Source organism: Pseudorasbora parva, chromosome 1, assembly GCF_024679245.1.
Source record: "Pseudorasbora parva isolate DD20220531a chromosome 1, ASM2467924v1, whole genome shotgun sequence".
Taxonomy (NCBI): Eukaryota; Metazoa; Chordata; class Actinopteri; order Cypriniformes; family Gobionidae; genus Pseudorasbora; species Pseudorasbora parva.
Window position 1 is genome coordinate 54,385,636 of NC_090172.1, and position 23,335 is coordinate 54,408,970.

The window sequence follows — 23,335 nt, forward strand, 5'->3', positions numbered from 1 at the left end:
AATTCATTATATGAGTACAAAAAAAAAACATTATTCTTGACACATCTTATTGACAAAGGCGGACAGAGTACACAGCTTCATTACTTGAGTAAAAGTACAGATACCACTTGCTAAATTTTACTCAAGTACAAGTAAAAGTACTACAGTCAGATGTCTATACTCAAGTACTTTTAAGTTTTTAAAAGTACTTGAGTATCAAGAGTACATTTTCTAAATATTGCATTACTACTGCCACAGTGCTTTAATTATGTACAGAAACGTCCTACATGTAGTTATGAGAAATGTTAATGTTAATACCTTGGACAATGTAAAAGGAATTGAAAGTAAAATCAAGTAATTTTCATCTTTTTACCATGTTGCTTTATTTAACATTTCTCACTTGCCCATAAGGCAATAGCACAATGGCAAAGCTCTGACAAACCTCTGCTAGAGTTTTAATGGATTTTTTTCCACCCACATTTGAACCTGTCTGTGTTAAACACACCGTATTCTCCAGAACATCTCAGGTTGGCACATTCCCGGGATCGACCTGTGTCTTCATCCATTGCTTCGTTCATGGTTTCGTCTCTCATCTAAAGGCTACAACATACTCCGCAAGAACGGAGAAAAAAGTTCTCGCTCCCAGGGCTGCGAGAACAAAATGACGTCAGTTTGTTCTCGCAGCCCTGGTTTGGGAGTTCTCGCAGCTTGTTCTCGACACATCGCCTGAGCAGAAAATGTTTTCTCTCAGGTGTCTGAGAACTATTGTGTGATCGGTCTTACGTTTAAAGTGTGCGTAGTTAATGCGGAGAAACGTAGATGATCGGCGCCTGCTTTTCTTGTGAAGTATGGAATGTACAGGCCAAAACAAACTTTGTTCTTGCCACCTCGAGAAAACAAACATATTTCTTTGTTCATGCAGAGTATGTTCCAAGCTTAAATCTGACCGAGTTGCGTTTTGCGGAAAGCTGAAGGTGATTGCTGATAGGCCGTCCCAATCAATGGCGCCTAGCCAATCCAATCACTTTTGAGAGGGAAACAACAAATTAAGGGGTTTCTGAAATGTTTAATTTTTTTATACATTAGTAACGGGTACTTACGGTTATGGATAGAAATGTAGCGGAGTAAAGAGTACAATATTTGCCTCTCAAATGTACTTCAAATGTAAAGTCACGAGTACTCCCCAAAAATGATACTTGCGTAAAGTACAGATCCTTCAAAAGTGTACTTAAGTACTTTTTGTCTTTACTTTTTACTGTCCGGCTCTGCTTATCGACTACATTGAACCTACACTGTAAAAAAAAAGAGAACTTTTTACAAGAAAATATTATTTCAGTCTTGCTACTTCAAAAATTCATGTTTAGTTATTGGCCGTTTTTGCCATTATTTGTGAAATATATTAGTAATTTTTAAGTAAAAATGGTTTTACACCTTTTTTTGGTGTACAATATAGATATGTTTATGTTAAATTATATATAATACTTTTTTATTGTTATTGGAGGTGTGGCTCCAAATTGCTACCGCATAGACTTAAGACCCAAGATGTCAGTGTCATATTGGGACACTGGCGGCTTCACTTACAGTACTACAATGGAAGAGAGTGAAGGCGCATAGTCCATCCTACCTAATAGTGTAAAACTGTCTCTTGGAAACTGGCATTGGTGGTGCAGTCCAAAATTTCTCATCTTTATTTTCTCTCTTTTTGAGTGTCAGAGAAAGTTTTTCCCTGGTGGTTGTCTGTCCTACTTTTCGGCTGTCTTGAGTTTGTGTGTGTATACGGGTAAGTGCGAGAAAGAGAGAGAGAATGAATCGATAAATCAGAGGGGGTAATTTTCAGTAGGACGAGATGTCGTCTGGCAGGGAGAGACGGGTCTGAGCCAACGTAATGTCATTTCATAACTCACAAAATTGATCTGTACTTTAACACCCAGCAAAACAAACAGACTGGATTAGATTAAGGGGCAAAAAGAAAGAGAGGGATGGTTTCTGCCACTGGCTAGGTGGAGGAGAGGAGAAGTGAATTAGAAGGCGGCTAAATAAAGGTTGTCACAGGATGATCCATCACATCAAATGCTATAGCTTTTCAGTCCTCGGTTATACCTTCGAAGCATGAGGATGCTGGATCAGGCGAGTGAGGGAAGTTTTTATGATATTTTAGAGCTGCATACTACTGAAATTAGAGGATGACACAAAGTCAATAACCATATTAAAGTATTGGTCATTTGGTTGTCTGGAGGTTTTGTTACTTTCTCACATATCTTGTTGGCATTTTAGATATCAGAAACTCTTGAAATAATCTTTCAAAATGTTTGCTTTACACTTACCCTGATATTTCACCCAAAACATAAAATGGTGTCACTTTTTACTAGGGGTGTAACACATATAGACCCCTTCACGGGTGACGTCACAGGAAAATTCACAGTTCGCAGTGCGCATGTCGGGGTCAGAAAGTTCATTCCATCCCATTGAATTGTAAGTTAACCAGGGAATTTCTCGTCAAGAAAAAAAAATGCCTTCTTGCATCGTGAACTGTGAAAATTGCACCAGTTGTGGAGTCAAGTTTTTCAGGATTTCCACAGGATCTCATCCGTTAAAGAACATTAACGACATATGTGGCTGCAAGCTAACTGGCTGGGTGTATACCCATAGGAATAAAGTGGAGCGGGAGCGCGGCGCATCATAAGTGTTCACGGACGACTGGATCTGCACCTGAGAGAGTGTTTATGGGCGTGCGTTTCCTCTCTCGCTCTAGTCACGCGCGCGCGCACCCTACCGGGAGAAGAGCCCGTACGGCCCATACAAGGACCTTCCGCTCTATTAACGTCAAGTCGACCCATACTCGAAAAAAACTCTCCAAACTTGTGAGAAACCGGAAGGAGTATTTTTGACACAGAAATACTCCATCAAACATCCAACGTCTTTAACAGTGTAAAAAGCTCAGAATGCATGAAACAGCATTTCACCCCCCCTTTAAGTATTCTGTCCATTTTATCACGAAATTCAAACGATAATGACCATTCTGACGCTCTTTAATGTGACGTGATAGATCACTGCATGTACGCTAGTTCGTAATCTTCATAGTCAAAGAATAAACATGAATCAACACCTGAAGGTATGTTGAGGATAAATAACAACTTACTCAAACATATCATATGTTGTGCAATCGCTCAATCAGTGTTTCAATGTCACATATTTACCTCAGAAGTCATTTAGAGTCCACAGCTGGTTAGTTCGCTAGAGAAATTAAGTCTTTCACTAAATATATGCACTATATTAGCCTTTATATCAATTATATTGTACTGAACCTGTTAGTGATGTCTTGATTATTTAATGTAGCCTATGTTTAAAGGAATCTGTCATGAAAAGGACTGCCACTGTGTATAAATGATTATATTTCAACAACGAATTGGAGTAAAAACATTTTAGAATTTAGAAGTTAGGCTAATGCAAATAAGGGCTCCCAACAGTTGAAACTTTACAGCATTAGCAGAGATATTGTTTTATCTTTAAGAAACTTTTAGTTATAATTTAATTAATTTAAGGACATGCACAATGTGTTCAGTAAACCACTGTTTAATAATAAAAAATATATATATTTATTTTTCTCTCCCCTGCTGTACCGAAATGTGACTTCAAAACCAAGGTGTGTACCATTACACCTTTGAATCTAGTTAGGGTTAGCTACCTTGCTAATTGGTAACCCAATGCTTTACTGATGTTAGCATAGCATAGCTCTTGCTGAATGAGTACACCAATATAGAACATTTAACATACTATATTGAGAACAGGTGTGTGTGTGTGTGTGTGTGTGTGTGTGTGTGTGTGTGTGTGTGTGTGTGTGTGTGTGTGTGTGTGTATGTATATATATATATATATATATATATATATATATACAGTCTTGTTCAAAATAATAGCAGTACAATGTGACTAACCAGAATAATCAAGGTTTTTAGTATATTTTTTATTGCTACGTGGCAAACAAGTTACCAGTAGGTTCAGTAGATTGTCAGAAAACAAACAAGACCCAGCATTCATGATATGCACGCTCTTAAGGCTGTGCAATTGGGCAATTAGTTGAAAGGGGTGTGTTCAAAAAAATAGCAGTGTCTACCTTTGACTGTACAAACTCAAAACTATTTTGTACAAACATTTTTTTTCTTTTCTGGGATTTAGCAATCCTGTGAATCACTAAACTAATATTTAGTTGTATGACCACAGTTTTTTAAAACTGCTTGACATCTGTGTGGCATGGAGTCAACCAACTTGTGGCACCTCTCAGCTGTTATTCCACTCCATGATTCTTTAACAACATTCCACAATTCATTCACATTTCTTGGTTTTGCTTCAGAAACAGCATTTTTGATATCACCCCACAAGTTCTCAATTGGATTAAGGTCTGGAGATTGGGCTGGCCACTCCATAACATTAATTTTGTTGGTTTGGAACCAAGACTACTAGTGTGTTTTGGGTCATTGTCTTGTTGAAACAACCGTTTCAAGGGCATGTCCTCTTCAGCATAGGGCAACATGACCTCTTCAAGTATTTTAACATATGCAAACTGATCCATGATCCCTGGTATGCGATAAATAGGCCCAACACCATAGTAGGAGAAACATGCCCATATCATGATGCTTGCACCTCCATGCTTCACTGTCTTCACTGTGTACTGTGGCTTGAATTCAGAGTTTGGGGGTCGTCTCACAAACTGCCTGTGGCCCTTGGACCCAAAAAGAACAATTTTACTCTCATCAGTCCACAAAATGTTCCTCCATTTCTCTTTAGGCCAGTTGATGTGTTCTTTGGCAAATTGTAACCTCTTCTGCACATGCCTTTTTTTTAACAGAGGGACTTTGCGGGGGATTCTTGAAAATAGATTAGCTTCACACAGACGTCTTCTAACTGTCACAGTACTTACAGGTAACTCCAGACTGTCTTTGATCATCCTGGAGGTGATCATTGGCTGAGCCTTTGCCATTCTGGTTATTCTTCTATCCATTTTGATGGTTGTCTTCCGTTTTCTTCCACGTCTCTCTGGTTTTGCTCTCCATTTTAAGGCATTGGAGATCATTTTAGCTGAACAGCCTATCATTTTTTGCACCTCTTTATAGGTTTTCCCCTCTCTAATCAACTTTTTAATCAAAGTACGCTGTTCTTCTGAACAATGTCTTGAACGACCCATTTTCCTCAGCTTTCAAATGCATATTCAACAAGTGTTGGCTTCATCCTTAAATAGGGGCCACCTGATTCACACCTGTTTCTTCACAAAATTGATGACCTCAGTGATTGAATGCCACACTGCTATTTTTTTGAACACACCCCTTTCAACTAATTTAACTAATTGCCCAATTGCACAGCCTTAAGAGCGTGCATATCATGAATGCTGGGTCTCATTTGTTTTCTGAGAATCTACTGAACCTACTGGTAACTTGTTTGCCACATAGCAATAAAAAAATATACGAAAAACCTTGATTATTCTGGTTAGTCATATTGTACTGCTATTATTTTGAACAAGACTGTATATATATATATATATATATATATATATATATATATATATATATATATATATATATATATATATATATATATATATATATATATATATATATATATTTATATTTATTTATTTATTTCATGGCAAAGCATGCCGTGAAATAGAAATCCCAGCCAAGTTTCAGTAAAATTTAAGTTGGTCTAAATTAAAAGCAAAAAGTTAATAAAAATTTGATTACTGTTTCGAGATCAAAATCAAAATAAATTTCTAAATGCCCATAAAAGTTCATTTGAATGTCTAATTTCAGTTGGCTCCACTCAAACCAATAATTTATTATGAACATTAGGTTTACAGTGTATATGACTGACTTTCCTTCTTTTGTGAAACACATACAAATATATTTTGTGTCCATATCATTGTAGCTTGGTTCCCAAATTTCTTCAAATTTTTATTCTCAGAATGAATGTCATGCATCTTTGGAACAAAATTATGCACTAAAAAATGCTGGGTTAAACACAACCCCAGTTGGGTTGAAAATGGACAAACCCAGAAATTGGGTTGTTTGAACCCATTAAATGGACTCATTAAAACAACCCGATTTCTGGGTTTGTCTATTTTCAACCCAACTTGGGTTGTTTTTAACCCAGCAGTTTTTAGAGTGTGGGGATTATCAAACTGCAAAAAATGGACCATAAAAACATAATAAAATTAGTCCATATACGGCATCTTAACTACCTTCCAAGTTTTCCAAAACCATGAAACAGCTTTTATAAGAGGAACAGATTGAAATTTAAGTCATTATTCACTGAAATGATTGCTTGATAGCCATGGTCACCATTCAATCTCATTGAATGCAAAACAGCAACTTTGCAAATAAAAATGTATTTGGTTTCACAAAACAATTATACAACCTCTAATTTACATGAATGATTTGATGTACTTAGATTTAACCAGTTTCACCATGTACTATCATCAAGCTATTAATGGATGCCAGTAAGACATTAGCTACATTTAAACTTTTTGTTGCAAACGGAATGAAATCATTCCACCACTAGCAGTTCTTTAAAGGTTTCAGTCGTAGTTTGCGCTGCACATTTGGCATATAATGAGCATTTACTGCAGCACAGTAGTCGTTGTTCTACTAAATATATATATTTTTTTGTACAGATAATGATATGAGTTCTTCTGTGATGGGGACAAAGGTCTTGTATAAATGCCTTCACTAGCATTAGCCCAGTGGTTACAAGTCAGGAACGAGAGGTTGCAGGTTATTTGAACCTCTCAAGGGGCAGATCTTGAGCTGTCACCACTGCGCCCTTGAGAAACGCACTTAACTTCAGGTTGCTCCAGGAGGACTGTCCCTGTAATACGTTCGTAGTGGTTTTATGTCACGTGAAAATCATGGAAATGTTCCATTCATTTCTTCTGTTGAACACAAAAGCAGATATTCAGAAGAATGTTGGTAACCAAACAGCTAACGGCCTTTGACTTCCATAGTATTATTTTTTCCATACTGGAAGTCAATGGGGGTGGAAGTCAACTGTTTGGTTACCAACATTCTTCAAAATATCTTCTTTTTTTGGTCAACAGAAAAAATACACTTATACAGGTTTGGAGCAACTTGAGGGGTGAGTAAATGATGACAGAATCTTAATTCTGTGTGAACTATCACTTTAACGGCTGTTCAAGTCATCCCAACATCCAAAATGATTTAACATTTATATTGCCATTTATTTGGGCAAGTGCTCGAAATTAAAATACAGTGCATGTAGCAGTTTAAACTTTCACCTTGGCAGTTTAAACTTTCAACTTAAGGTTGATTTAAAGAATGTTTTGATATTTAGCACATTTGTGAAACTATGAGCTGCTGTGTGTGTGGTGATGGCCAAGTTAAATTAATGGCAGATCCCATCTTGGGCCTCATTATCTCTTGATAGCAGTCTTACCTGTCGCAGAAGAGGACAGCTGCAATCACTCACTCCATCCACAGCCTACAGCTGCCCACACACACACACACACACACACACACACACACACACACACACACACACACACACACGCACGTACATTGTGTTTTCATTGTCTATCTATAGGGAGCATAGACGTTATGAATTTTATACTGTATAATCTAAATCTTCTATCGCCCTACACTAACTAAACCCCTAAATCTAAACATGAAATGAAAACAATCTGCATTTTTACATTTTCAAAAAAATAATAAAACAAATATATAAATATATATGTATTATATATATATTAACCTACCTATCACAGAAAACATTCTGCATTTTTAATAATAAACTGTTTATGTGAAGGCATGGCCTAAAACCTAAATACACACTCTATTATAAGGGAAACACGAACACAAACACACATACATACAGTTACACATTCTCTGAGGTACCCAAATACTCACTATGCATTGAAAATATTTTTTATTGAGCTAAATTGACAAAAAAAAAAAAACCTTTTTTTTTTTATTTTAGCAAAATATAATGGGTTTCAGATTGTTCATTTCCGGACATTCTCAGATTTTGACTCCATCATGATTTCCCTTTTCTATTTTTACACTCGTGTTTCCCAGAACGCTTGCCTGGATCTGTCAGCAATCGACAATGAAGCTTTCAAACATCCATTGTCCTGCTAAAATGAATCATGGAAACGTGTGGCTTGCCTCATTTGAACAATATGGTACATTTACTACTCGTCTGTATTCATATGCAAATCAGACTATTTCACACTCAAACCACACTGAGCAAACATTTTTCCCCCTAGTGTTTAGATTTATTGTATAATCTATGCTTTATTAATAATAGTGTTTAGTGCAGTGTTATGGTCATTTATCTTTATGTCTTTTAATGGTTGCCCACACACAACAGATCTTTTTGTTTGTCTTTAATTTTATCTTTGGAAGGAGAGGTAGAAACTTTTTGATTAAGCAAATAAGATTGGTTTTATTAATCTTGTGCTATCTGTACTCTTCAAACAGTAACATAATTAGATTTTTCATAAAGTCAACAATCCAGATGCAAATTCACACACTCTAATGCCATTTAGAGATGCACCAATATTGGAATTTAGGCTAATTATTATTTTCATGTTGTACATGATATTGATATTTGAGCAATTTTATTAAGCAGTGATGTTAAACTTATTTTTTTATATATTTTTTGGTTTAACATACAGCTTTGCTGTCTTTAAACTCTGACATGCTCTAAGCGTAGTGTTCTGAACAGTGGCATGTGCTGAACAAACAAGTCCGATCCATGGCGGTCCTGCCTCACAACTTGCAGGACTTAAATTATCTTTAGGGGTCCAGTGGAGTCCATGCCTCGACGGGTCAGGGCTGTTTTGGCAGCAAAAAGGGTCTAACGCAATATTAGAAAGGTGGTCAATATATATACATTTGGTCAATATATATATATGGCAAAAAGTTAGTTTTAGGTCCTATATATAATATATATATATATATATGTATATATACATATATATATATATACATATATATATATATATATATATAGGACCTAAAACTAACTTTATATATCGTTTACGTTTGTTCACGTTCATGCTTTCTTAGAATTCATAGAATTGTTACTGGCCAACTGGTGAGTGTATATGTATATATATATATATATATATATATATATATATATATATATATATATATGAATGTATATATGTATATATATATATATATATATTAGTGTTGTCACGATACCAAAATTATGACTTCGATACGATATCAGACTAAAATATCGATATATCGATACTAAATCGATACCACAGTAAGTAAATAAATAAATAAGATAAGATGCTTAATATGACAACAGAACTTGTTATTATTCATTGTTATTTTTTACTAAAAATTCATGTGGCCAGCATGTTCCTTAGGGTTGGGCATCGTTTTGATTTGAACAATTATTGATCAATTGATCAATTATTATTAAAATTATCTCACAAATTTTTGCTATCTCAATGTATTTTTTACAACGGGGTAATTGTGTTGCAATAGCTTACACACAGCACAAGAAAGCTTGATTTCAAATGGTATATTGAATTTAAAAAGACGAGTAAACAGTAATAAAATAAGAACAAATAAACAGATTACAAACAATAGCACAAATAAATGCAATAGAATAGAAGATACAAATTAAACAGACTGCTTTATTTTTTCAGGTAGGTCTAACATTCAGATAAGGAACTGAATTTAAAAAATGCATAGTAATTACATTTAAAACAACATTGGATAATGTTCTTTGTAAAAAATTCAATAGCATACAGATGAAACTATTAAAGTTACACAAGTTGATCAGTCAAGAGCAGTTGATCGTTTGTCTTTTTGTAGTTTGAATAGCAAATGACTGCGGTCCCTTTAAGACTAACAGACGCATGGATCACAGCTCCTGTTACTGTTCTTCCTGAAGTGTTTGCGACTGTGTTTACGTTAATACTCTTCCAGATGTGCACTGATAATTCTTTGAGTGTATTTGACCAATAATAAGCTGGAAAAGGAAGCAAATGTTTGCACTTGTATCATGTCAGAGGCGGCTTTATTACGGTAGGCTATGTGTGTGTGCGCTTCAGATGTGAGCACGAAATCTGCGGGGATTAGTAGAATTAATTTATGTGCAATCCCGCGCGAAATTCAGATCGATCACACACTAACACTAACACGCTGTCATGAGGAAAAAGTCCAGCAGAACGCGCGTTCGCCGTGCTCAGAGGTTAACCGGGCTGAGTGAGAATATGCCGGTGTGTGTCAACTCGCTGACGGTCAGAGAGGAGAGCGCACCTGATATCGATACTGTAAAAACTGAGAATCGTATCGTTTCAGATATTCCAGTATCGATATATATCGAAATATCGATATTTTTGACAACACTAATATATATATATATATATATATATATATATATATATATATATATATATATATATATATATGAATGTATATATATATATATATATATATATATATATATATATATATATATATATATATATATATATATATATATATATATATAGGACCTAAAACTAACTTTTTGCCACACGTGCTAATGGCTGATGACTTGAAAATGTAGAGCCATAAACATGTTTTACAAAGCATTGTTTATATTTGTTCACGTTAATGCTTTGTTAGAATTCATAGAAATGTTACTGGCCAACTGGTGAGTGACACCACTTCATATACTCGCCAACACCAATTTTTACTCGCATTTGGTGCTTGGGGAGTGTTTATTTTAGTGCAATACTTTACATTACACATGTCAAATAAACAAATTACTTTTAGATTACCTAACTAATTTATCACGTTGATTTAAATAGGATAATATTGAAATAACATGTATAAAATCTATAAAATATTATATTAATATAAAAAACAAAGAGAAAGAAAATATATTACATTCTTTGTTATCTGAGTGATAATTCAAATAATAATTTGTCACTTCGTAAAAGTGAAATGATTTCTGTAAATCCAGTGATCAAATGCTCAGTTTTCAATAGTCTGAGTGCTATTGAACATTCTTTGATCCTGTTTCCTCTTCATCATTTCCTATCGTGTATCTATCTGTCCCTAAATAGTTAAATATAACGGGGGTAATTATTAAGAAAAAATTGTTGACTGTGTATTGCATTGTGAAGTAATATGGTTAGTACTCAGACATGGAATTCATTACACTCGAAGCAGTTTTGTGTGTGTAGTGTTTCTGGTTTTGCATTTGTTGAATTGAGAGAGCGAGAAGTAGATTACACAGCCCCTGGGAGTTGGATTGATATCGTAATACTGTAATTGAGAGGATTGTTCATTGAATGCTCATGACGTTGTTAGTGGCTGAATACTGCTGATGCCAGGTGTTTATAGAGCAGAGATGGCCACTCTGGACCAGACCAACACCGTTCTCGAATGTTCACAAGAAACAAATTACAGCCGCACGCTCTAAAACAGACTCTTGACTTAATTGACTCATGTTTCTACTTTTTTTTTTGTTGTCAGTGAAGCACTTAAAGGATTTAGGCAGAAGCCACCTAACATTTAATTTATTGTTATTTGAACTGTAATTATGTGAATTCTGTGCGCCATCTAGAAAAATCTAACTGGGAAAAAGTAGCGTTCATCTGTGTATGCGTGTGTTTATGGGGCCATTCATTTAATGTGCATGAATGCTGCTGTCCAATTTTCATTAGCATTTCATTAGTTGCATTCATGTAATTCTGCCTCAGCTCCACATGGCTTAATGAATCGATCTGCATTTTGGCCTCATTCAGCCATTAATATTGCACTGACTCTCTTTATCATCAGTGTGTGTTACGAGAGCTTCTCTAGTGGGATTTTACCTAGTTATGCACACATGCTGTGCCTGTACTCATTTTGCTTGCTGAACTAGAAGTTGTGGGATGTCAGCTTGCTGTTTTTTGGTGGGAAAAAAGTATTTAAGAAAGCAGTGTTTTAGGCTATATTTCAGGAAACCGTAAGGGGAAACTGGATTCACATGGCTGTTAAACGCAAAGATGAATTCTTTCACTGCTAATAACTGCTTTAATGCTTGGTGGGGATACTAGCTAGAACTAGAAATTGTGATAACATTTTTCAGTAGTATAACAGTATCGCTTTACAGTATATGTAAAGATTATTTTGGGACATTTTAAACTAATATTAAATGCCCCAAATATTACTGCTTATAACAAAATTTGTTCTAGTTGTATTTAGTTTAGTAATTATCAGTTCAGTTTTTATAGTCACACTAATTGATATAATTTATTGCAAAACTCACATTTTTAGCCAAAAGGGCCAAACTCTGATTTACTATCTATATAAAAAATATAATATATCGACACGTATTTACGCCATTCATCACAATCCTTCAGAAATCATTCTAATATGCTGATCAGATTTTTTTGATCGGTGTTGAAAACAATATTGTTGTGATGCTTAATATTTTTGTGGAAACCGTGATACTTTTAAAAAAAATTTTTTATTATTAATTGAAAGTTCAAAAGAACAGCATTGATTTGAAATATAATACAATATACTGTATATATTTGAATTTTTTACTGTCATTTGATATTTTAACATGTACATGCTAAATCAAAGTGTTAATTTCTTGTTGACTCCAGAATTTTGAATGATAGTGTGTACAGAAATCCCCCTTCTCTTCTCTCTCTGTCTCTCTCCCTTTCTCACTGCAGTGGAGGCAGCCGCCTGTGAAATTGGGTTCTAAATTACACCACGAAGAAGCTTAGCCATCACTCTAATGCTAAGTCTGTTTAAAAATGACCCAGAGAGATCCAGGACGATTCGCTGTCACATGGCTTTTAAGGGTTCTGGTCCAGTTGACCTCAGCTTATGAAGTACAGAAGTGCTCATTTGACCTTTTACAACAACAGACTTTTACAGTACAGGGATTCTGTGAGTCAAATCAGAGCAGAATGTCTTTGATTCATAACATTAGGGCATTAAATGTTGCTCACTTCATTTTGATCAACTGCTCAGAAATGCATTGATTTAAGAATCTTTAGACATTTGTATTGAAAAGCAGAACAAAAATATAGAGGAAGAACATCACTTTTTGTTGTGTGATCAGGACGTACAGTAAAAGGTATTTCCATATTCTAATGATTGGGAACAGAGCGATTCAAGATATTATTTAGTAAAAAAAAAAAAAAAAAAAAAAAATCTATATATTAAATATATTTTATATATATTTATATATATATATATATTTATCACACACACACTTTACAGATCAAAAAAAAAAAAAAATAAATAAAAAAAAAATATATATATATATATATATATATATATGTTTATCTGTAAAGTATAAAGTAATGGGTATCTGTTGGAAGTTTTATTTCCGAATGCAACTCCTTTTCGTGTCGTGTTCCCTTCCCTTCAATTTATTTCCTATGTTTTCTTCACTTTGTCTTAAAATGGTCATTACGTCTTAAATGAATCTAAAATAGATTAATGTCTGTTCAATTACAATTAGTACTAGTCGGTCGGTCGGTCGGTCGGTCGCTCATTCTATCTATCCACTCTATAGGCACATGCACATTTCAGGGATAAACATTCCTTATTGTTCTTACTCAAAGTTTACTCGTTCACTTATGACTCCAAGTAACTTTTGCACCAACTAGACACCAGAAGACAGTGCTGATGAAGACTGTTACCGCTTATCCTAGGCACATCCATCACGTATGTCTTCTGTAATTGATTGTGGCTATTTTTTTAGATAACGCAGAACAAGCATGAAGTAACCTTGTTTCACTCATGACTGTCTGTGCCGCTGGCCAGAATGAGTCCAACGCGATGTGGTTGAAGCTGCAGTTGAGCGATAATGGAATAACTCAGCAGGTGACGTGCCAACTACTCATGCAAAACCGGTGTCAGTGAGGGGTCAGCGCAATAAAACAGGATGCTGGGTGGCCATGCATATGTTTAAAGAAGGTCTCATAAATCCAGAGGTCTTGGATTTGATATCGGTTTGATTGTGTGTTATTGTGGCTGCATGTCTGGGAATGTGTGAGAGCCAGAGGGGAATGATGAATGCCAAATGTTTCTCTTGAAACTAGTTTGTTTACATTTCCTGAAGAAAATGTGAGTGGTGCTTGCTCATGCAGAAGTTTTGATCACCAGGCGATCGCTGAGTAGATGTTCTGTTGCTCAGGTGTTTCGGGTGGTTGCTAGAGTATTCTAGGTAGTTGCTCCCAAGTCAAAAGAGCCAAGTCAAAAATATTGCACAAACTATTTGCAAATAAAGCAGTCTTTTTAATCACATAACAGTGGGATAGAAAGGCTGCTTAATTGAACACGTAGTTGTGCACCATTCAGAATTTAATTAAGAATGCAGTTGAAAAACTGCAATACTGAAATTCAGAGAAATTCATGTAACCCCCAAAGTAACTAGAAAAGCAAGATTTATCAAAGAGAGACTTTGAATAATGGATCACAAAGCAGAGCTTTATATATGATAATATATGGATTGAAGTAATGAATGGATTGAGATCTGGGGTTTTTGGAAGCCAAATAAAGACCTCATACTCGTTGTGCTCCTCAAATCATTACTGGACCATTTTTGCTTTGTCGCAGTGCTAAAAGACGCAGGATACATGGGCTGCAACAGTGCTTAGGTAGGTGGTACATGTCAAAGATGGCAGGACCCAAGGTTTCCCAGCAGAATATTGCCCAAAGCATCACAGTGCCTCCGCGGCGTTCATTCTTCCCATAGTGCATCCTGGGGTCATGTGTTCGCCAGGTAAGCCACACATACGCCATCCACATGATGTAAAAGAAAACGCGATTCATCAGACCAGGCCACTTTCTTCCATTGCTCCGTTCTCCAGTTCTGATGCTCATGTGCCACTGTTGGTGCTTTCACCGTCGAAATCAAAAACAGGTCTGTGGCTATACAGCCCCATACGCAACAAACTGCGATGCACTGTGTATCCTGACACCTTTCTATCAGAACTTCTTGAGCAATTTGAGCAATAGTAGCTCGTCTGTTTGATCAGACCACACAGGCCAGCCGTTGCAGTTTTGGAGATGCTCTGATCCAGTTGTCTAGCCATCACAATTTGGCCCTTGTCAAACTCGCTCTAATCCTTACGCTTGCCCATTTTTCCTGCTTCTAACACATCAACTTTGAGGACAAAATGTTCCCTTGCAGTCAAAATGTTCAATTGGTCATAATGTTATGCCTGATCGGTGTTTATAAATAATGGCACAACTCTGTGAATGATTTAAGCTATTGTTCAGGCCTTTAGCATAATGTTTTAAAGTTTTCTAAAATTTGATTAATTTCCACAATATTATATGAATCTGAAGGTATTTGATTGCTGGTCTTTTATTTATCTCTGGTCTTTTATGCTGGTCTTTTATTTATGTATCTTTCCACATGAATCCCCCTTTTTGCCATTTTCTAGGGGTACTTCCTGCTGTTTGAGTCAATGCTGGACTCTGTGCTCTACGCCAGGGATCGGTACCTTGCGGAAGATGGTCTGGGTGAGTCAAATGCACGTTTTGATATTAAGGGTATCTGGGTGGTCACTGGACAGACCTACAAATAGTTTTCTTTTCTTATGTGGCACAGTAAGCCTATCCCTCATAGTGGGTTTATTTTCAAGGTCTATCAAACAGACTTCATTAATTTTAATAGGAGGATTCTATACAGACTGAATCAGGACTGTCTGAAACAATGAAAGATGAGTCAGCATGTGTGTGTGTGTTTCCCCCGCAGGGACATTACAAAGAGGTGTTATTATAAAAATGGTGTGGTTTTGAACATTATTTTTCCTCCCCTTTATCGTGACCATGACGAATAAAAACATGGAGGTGTATAAGTGAGTTTATAATTCGGGGGTTTTAATGTGCCTTACAATGGTTTCAAAAAGGTAGCTACAAACCATTAATGTAGACGAATATTTTTTTTTAATCTTTCCTACATACTTTTGAACTTCTGTTAATTTTATATTACAGCAAACTTTTTTGTGGTGTATTTTTTAAATCTTTTTTTGTAAAATTAATGATAGCTATTATTTCAAAAATGCACATTTTGCTGGAAAATATTATGGCATATGGTGTGAAATGACTGATTTATTAATGATTTTTAATTCATTCTAACTTTCCAATGATCATTCTTGCACAACATCCTCCTCTAGATAGCATTACTTTGGCAATTTGGAACAATTTGTAACTTTATATAAATATAAAGGGGAAAAAAATGGCTGTGCAGAAACAAATACTGCATTTAACTCTGGATAATTCTGTGCAGTTTTTGGATACTTTTATATTTGTAAAAGTCATCCCACCACAATCTTTCTTATATTCTGCAGTTTTGTAGAAGCACCTTTCACACTTGCTAGTTTACAGCATAATGCACTGTGTGTTTTTCAGGTGTTTTCTCTTATCTCACACCCTGCATGCTGCGCTGCCTTTTACTACATATTGATTTGCGTCAATAAAACATAAATTAAAGCAACTGATGAATAACTAAGCAGTCCTTGGGCGCTCACCTTCTAGATACCAGAAAACAAACATATTTTTCCTTTCATGGTTCAGGTAACTACATTCAGACAAAGGTTATGGACAGTGTGGAAGTGGATGTTAAACATGCTGCATGTGTCTTGTGGCTCTGCGTCATTTTCTTGTCCACTGTGGAGGTTTAAGTGAACAGATGCTGAGGAGATTCTGTGGTACGCAGTGCACACGCTACACTGACTGGATAAATTACAACTTCAAGGATACTGACACAGGAAATGTTACACTCTCCTGATCTTTACAGCATTATGGGATTCAGGATGGGTAGGGATGGGAATTGTTAGGAATTTAACGATTCTAGTTAGGATTCTTATTCCACTTAATGACTCCAGTCGCTTTTTTATTCTCTTCTGTTTTAGTATACTTTATAGGGACCTCCAAATAATTTATCCTAACTATACATACATACAGTAAATATGGCGATTTAAATGCATATACTTACATTATATATAATATGTTGTAATGACGAGTGAGTGATAGTGAGTGAGTGTGTGGGAGTAAGTGAGTGAATGAGTGAGTGATAGAGAGTGAATGATAGAGAGTGTGTGTGAGAGTGAGTGTGTGTGTGTGTGAGAGTGTGTGTGAGAGTGAGTGTGAGTGTGAGAGTGAGAGGGAGTCAGGGAGCATGTGATTGTGAGCGAGTGAATGAGTGATAGTGAGCGTGTGAGTGAGTGATAAAGTGATAGTGAGTGAGTGAGTGAGTGAGTGAGTGAGTGAATGAATGAGTGATAGTGAGCGAGTTAGGGAGAGTGAGAGTAAGCAAATGAGTGATAGTGAGCGAATGAGTGATTGTGAGCAAGTGAGTGTGATTGTGAGCGAGCGAGTGAGTGAGTATGATTGCGAGTGAGCGAGTGAGTGAGTGGTAACGTGATAGTGAGTGATAACATGATAGTAAATGATAGTGAGCGAATGAGTGATTGTGAGCAAGTGAGTGTGATTGTGAGCGAGCGAGTGAGTGAGTGAGTATGATTGCGAGTGAGCGAGTGAGTGAGTGGTAACGTGATAGTGAGTGAGTGAGTGTTAACTAGTGAGTGATAACGTGATAGTGAGTGATAACGTGATAGTGAGTGAGTGAGTGTTAACTAGTGAGTGATAACGTGATAGTGAGTGATAATGTGATAGTGAGTGATAACGTGATAGTGAGTGAGTGAGTGTTAACTAGTGAGTGATAATGTGATAGTGAGTGATAACGTGATAGTGAGTGAGTGAGTGTCTGATTTTGAGAGTGATTGTGAGTGAGTGAGTGAGTGAGTGAGTGAGTGAGTGAGTGAGTGAGTGAGTGAGTGAGTGAGTGAGTGAGAGTGTGAGTGAGCGAGAGTGTGAGTGAGAGTGAGTGAGTGAAAGTGATTGTGAGTGAGAGAGTGTGAGCGAGTGAGTGAGCAAATGAGTAATAGTGAGTGAGTTAGCGAGTGAGTGAGCAAATGAGTAAGTGAGTTAGCGAGCGAGTGAGTGTGAGCGAGAGCGTGTGAGCGAGCAAGAGAGTGAGTGATAGTGAGTGATAGTGAGTGATAGTGAGTGAGAGAGTGAGAGAGTGAGAGAGTGAGAGAGTGAGAGAGTGAGAGAGTGAGTGAGTGAGTGAGTGAGTGTGAGCGAGAGCATGTGAGCGAGCAAGAGTGAGTGATAGTGAGTGAGAGAGAGTGAGAGAGAGTGTGAGTGAGTGAGTGAGTGAGTGAGTGAGTGAGTGAGTGAGTGAGTGAGTGAGTGAGTGAGAGAGTGATGTGAGAGAGTGATAGTGAGAGAGTGTGAGCGAGCGAGAGAGTGAGTGATAGTGAGTGAGTGAGTGAGTGAGTGAGCGATATTTTATTGGACAAAATCTGCTGCATGCAGGATGAGTGATCAACATTTGAAGTCTTTATTTTCCAGGAAGATAAATGTTGAATCATTTTAAATGCATATATCTGCTAGGAAAACCAGAAATGTGAGAGGCACAGGCAGAATAGCACTGAATCGCCCAGTGAGGCAGCACTTTTCTATTTTTCAGCTCAGTGGGAAAGCCCGCAGCCATGTATACCTGGTGTGAAGCAGATTGATATAATGGCCCATCATGTGGCAGCTCTGCACTGTGTCAGATCAACATTACTTACCCCTGCCACTATACCCTCGTTTCTCCCTCTCTCTCTCTCTCTCTCTCTCTCTCTCTCCTTTATACCTCATATTATTAACCTTTCTCTTCATCCCGAAACGTGGTCTGTGCTTTCGCTCTCTCATCACTGGATGCTTTTTTCCCCACCCCGTTCTTACTACCCTCTTCTTCACGGCTGCCCTCAAGAGGAACACGAGGGGGTGGGGGGGGGGGGGGGTGCTTGACAAACGGGCCATGAGCACCGAGTCGAGAAGGACGCAGATGTCAAAGCTATGAATCTTGGGACACTGCCTCCCCCTCGCCCCCCCTCCTCTCTCTTTCTCTAGCCTCTGCTCCCTGTTCAGGTGTGGGACGGTCCCGTGTACCACCCAATCAGTGCTCACATGTGTCTCCCAAGACAATCACTCATAGCTCCACTAATCAGAGAAAATGAGGTGACAAATCCACTCCAGGTGTGCGCGTCTGTGGTTTTTCACCCTACGTGACACTCACAGGGTCACAGCGAAGGCTTTAAGGTACAGGCTGGAGGTTATAACTTGCCAGTCACGATTCTGTCACACGGGAGACGAGATTTTAATGGCACACACTTTATTATGGTGCGAGAGAGTGAATGTGCACCCTTAACCCTTGATTAAAGGTCAGACAAAGTTGGTGATATATAGTCCATCATGGATTTCTGTCTTGATGCTTGTGTAGGACAGAGTTAATTGTACTGTCTGTTCTGAAATAGCTTTTTTTATTTTGTAGGTCTCACAGCTGCACCCAAAACATGTAATTTATAGAGTTTTTTTTCAATAAACATCTGGCCATTTTACTTAATACTAAACACTGATCAGGCATAACATTATGACCCCATCATGGTCCCCTTTTGCAGCCAAAACAGCCCTGACCCGTGGAGGCATGGACTCCACTATACCCCTAAAGGTGTGCTGTGGAATCTGGCACCAAGATGTAAGCAGCAGATCCTTTAAGTCCTGTAAGTTGCAAGGTGGGGCCTCCAATGGATCCGACTTGTTTGTTCAGCACATCGCACAGATACTCGATTGGATTGAGATCTGGAGAATTTGGAGGCCAAGTCAGCACCTTAAGCTCTTTGTGCTCCTCAAACCATTCCTGAATGAATTTTGCTTTGTAGTGCGCAATATCCTGTTTCCATGAAAGGGTTTACATGGTCTGCAACAATGCTTAGGTAGGTGGTACGTGTCAAAGTAACATCCAGGATGGCAGGACCCAAGGTTTCCCAGGAGAGCATTGCCCAAAGCATCACACTGCCTCCACCGACTTGCCTTTTTCCCATAGTGCATCCTGGTGCCATGTGTTCCCCAGGTAAGTGAGACACATGTACCCGGCCATCCACGTGATGTTAAAGAAAACGTGATTCATCAGACCAGGCCATCTTCTTCCATTGCCAAGTGGTCCACTTCTGATGGTCTCGTTCCCACTGTTTGCGCTTTCAGCAGTGGACAGGGGTCAGATCTGCGTCTATGCAGACGTCCATACGTAAAAAAAAACTAATGCACTGTGTATTCTGACTCCTTTCTATCAGAACCAGCATTAACTTTTTGAGCAATTTGAGCAAAAGTAGCTCGTCTGTTTGATCAGACCACACAGGCCAGCCATCACTGCCCATGTGCATCAGTGAGCCTTGGCCATGACTCTCTCGCCGGCTCACCACTGTTCCTTCCTTGGACCTCTTTTGATGGATACTGACCACTGCAGACCGGGAACAGCCCACAAGAGCTGCAGTTTTGGAGATGCTCTGACACAGTTGTCTAGTCATCACAATTTGGCTCTTGTCAAACTTGCTCTAATCCTTACGCTTGCCCATTTTTCCTGCTTCTAACACATCAACTTTGAGGACAAAATGTTCACTTGCAGTCTAATATATCCCACCCATTAACAGGTGCCATGATGACGAGATAGTCAGTGTTATTCACTTCACCTGTCAGTGGTGTCAGTTGTCACTTGAGTACAAGATTCATATTTTCAGTTATTTCATTATTATATTAATATAACAATTATTTTAATATAATATCACATCTCGACTCTTCCCCACCAGCGTTTATTTTTTATTTTTTTAAGTTTGCCAGTGACCACAAGCATTTTTGATCATTTTCACAAAAATGTCATGACCCCCATATGTTGTTGCATGAATATCTGAACATGCAATAAATCAAAAGAAAGAATAGAGCCAAAACAAACAAACAAACAAACAAACAAACTTTTATTCTGGCTTCATACATTCTTGTTTTATCAACACTTTAATGTGGGCAAGTTTCATTAAATCAAAACATTTTCAGCAAAAAGATGAGAGTATCACTTTTTTGTCAAAAACAACATCTATATGTTGGATTTTGCTTATGCATATTATTACATATGATATTGCTTGTTTCTGCAACTTCTTCCCCTGTGTTTTGATCAGTAGATTATGTACCCTTTCAAAAGATGTGTTAAAGTGCTCCCTACCATATTTTTAAAATGTTTGCCGGGGATAGAGTTTAATCTGATGGTGTGTGATCAATTGTTTAGTAAATGATGCCCAATTTTTCCTGTAGCTTTTTACAAAGTCGACAAGTGTATGATGCGTTGAAATTTTAAAGGTTGTGTTGTATATTCCAGCCGTAATGCACACATGCTGAATAAGGCTTGTTTGTAATTGAAAATGCAGTGTAGAGCCCTGATTTCCCTTTATACACAATACAAAAATGTAAGACTGAGAGAAGGGAAAACAAATGATTTACACACTCAGGATATCCTGATGTGTGGTGTAGATATTAGCGATGTCTGGTTTCTCCAGGAGCATGAAATAAACGCACTGCAGCTTTGAGTTTGTCTCTGATGGCCAGACGTAATGGACATTAAGAACTGATAGATGCAGAGTTTTTATGATTATGACTATCAGTTGAATTTAGATTTTTTGCCAGAAGCATGTACATGGTAACCATTAACATCATCACACAGGGACATTTACCAGTGTTGGAAACGACTGAAACATTACTGAATGAGACAGTCAAGGCTGTGGTTTACTATTCCGTGATAGATGTGCTCATTATTGCACATTTGTATAAAGGATGAGGTCTAATACGCCCACACAATGTCTAGCCATTCCTTATCCTTTAGTTATTAGTTATATAAAACCTTGATTTTTGTAAAAACTATTCATATTTTTTTGTTTTTGGTGTTATATTAATTTAAAGGATCTTTGCGTTTTTAATCGGTGTATATCGTACACATTTACAGTTTGCAGTTTAATTGTTTGTAAACTATATTGATCGGTGCATTAATATACGTTATGCCTTGTCATGATTGTGGTATATTCAACCACTGTTTCCAAGTAGTTTGGAAAGATTTTTCTTCTTTTGCCTTTTGCTTTTTTTCTTTGATTCGTGCCAGAGAGTTTGCTCAAACATTCAGTGCTTGTGTATTTAATGGCAACAAGTTAATATGCAGTCAAAGTTTACAAATGTAGGACATTTAATTGGAGTCGTTTTGAGTTTAATGGACTCGAACCAGCTTCCCTGGGAGCACTGTGGCCCAGATATGTCTAGATCATGTGAGCTAACCACTGCACCAGAGATCTCAAAAGCTGCACATTAATCTTTTAATGGATGTGATATGGCTTAGTGGTTGAAGTTCTGGACCAGTAAGCCACAGGTTGTTGGTTCAAACCCCAGAAGGTATGATTTAGGAGCTTAATCTAAGGCCCTGTGTTTTGGTCGATCGGATCACAAGTGGACGAGTCTAAAAAAAAGAGTCTAAAACATTTTGATCTTGTCCACTTTCAATCACTTCCAGAGGGATTTGAAACGCATTCAACCGGATTGTTTCCCACTGTGTATTCTGACACCTTTCTATCAGAACCAGCATTAACTTCTTGAGCAATTTTAGCTCCAGTAGCTCGTCTGTTTGATCGGACCAGGATCGGAAGGAGTTGAAAACGAATTAGACCAGATTGCTTTCATTGTGTAAACACTCATGTGGTCGAATGCGTTCGAAGTTCGAACAGCCACAAAAGACCATCTACTCTCCACCTACTGACTTAATGAGCCAACATTATGGGAAGCGCGCTTTGTTAGCTGAAGGTCCAAGTTTGGTTTGAAGTAAAAAATGTACCGAGCACATTGTTCTCTCACCCTTCATTATTTCTAACACTCAATCACAGCATTCGTTGTGGACCTGTGGCTGTCAGAGCGGAAACAAAAAATGCTGGTCTCCTTATATTTTTCCCGTTGCTTTTGGGCGAGTTCATATGTAAATTGTGCAAACTTATTTTGTCCATTAGATTAGAGTTCAACAGTGTTCAAAAGGCTAGAGGGAAATGCTGGTATTGTCACTTTCTTTAATAATTTCAGTATTTACTTGACACCGAAGTTAATACCTATGACAACACTACCATAGTCTCTCTCCTCGAAGAAATAAGGACAGAAGTGGTTGAATGAGATTAATAAAACCAGCAGGTGTAAACGTGAATGTGTCTCCCTTGTCTACTAAACGTATGTTTTTCACATACAGACGACAACGTTGTCAAAACCATCCCCGTTCACACGGATCCGTGAAAATGACTAAAAACAATGTATTATTCCTGCCAAGCCAGTAGTTGGCGATTTCACTTTGTAAAGAAACAGTAGTTGATGCATGACGTTTTTACAAATTCTCGTTTTTGTAGTTTACAGTGGCCGTTTTGACTATTCATCTGCACAACATTGGTGTTGTGGGGGCCTGAAAAAGCTAACTTTTG

General features: G+C 37.4%; 1 protein-coding gene across 2 annotated transcripts in view; it reads left to right on the forward strand.

The window, feature by feature from the left end:
* Positions 1-23,335, forward strand: part of prmt3 (protein arginine methyltransferase 3) — a 69,453-nt gene that overhangs the window by 18,543 nt on the left and 27,575 nt on the right. For both annotated transcript variants that reach the window (XM_067451971.1, XM_067451970.1), the window contains exon 11: positions 15,401-15,479. In XM_067451971.1, the coding sequence (XP_067308072.1) occupies positions 15,401-15,479 (79 nt within the window). The remainder of the gene's footprint in view (positions 1-15,400; positions 15,480-23,335) is intronic.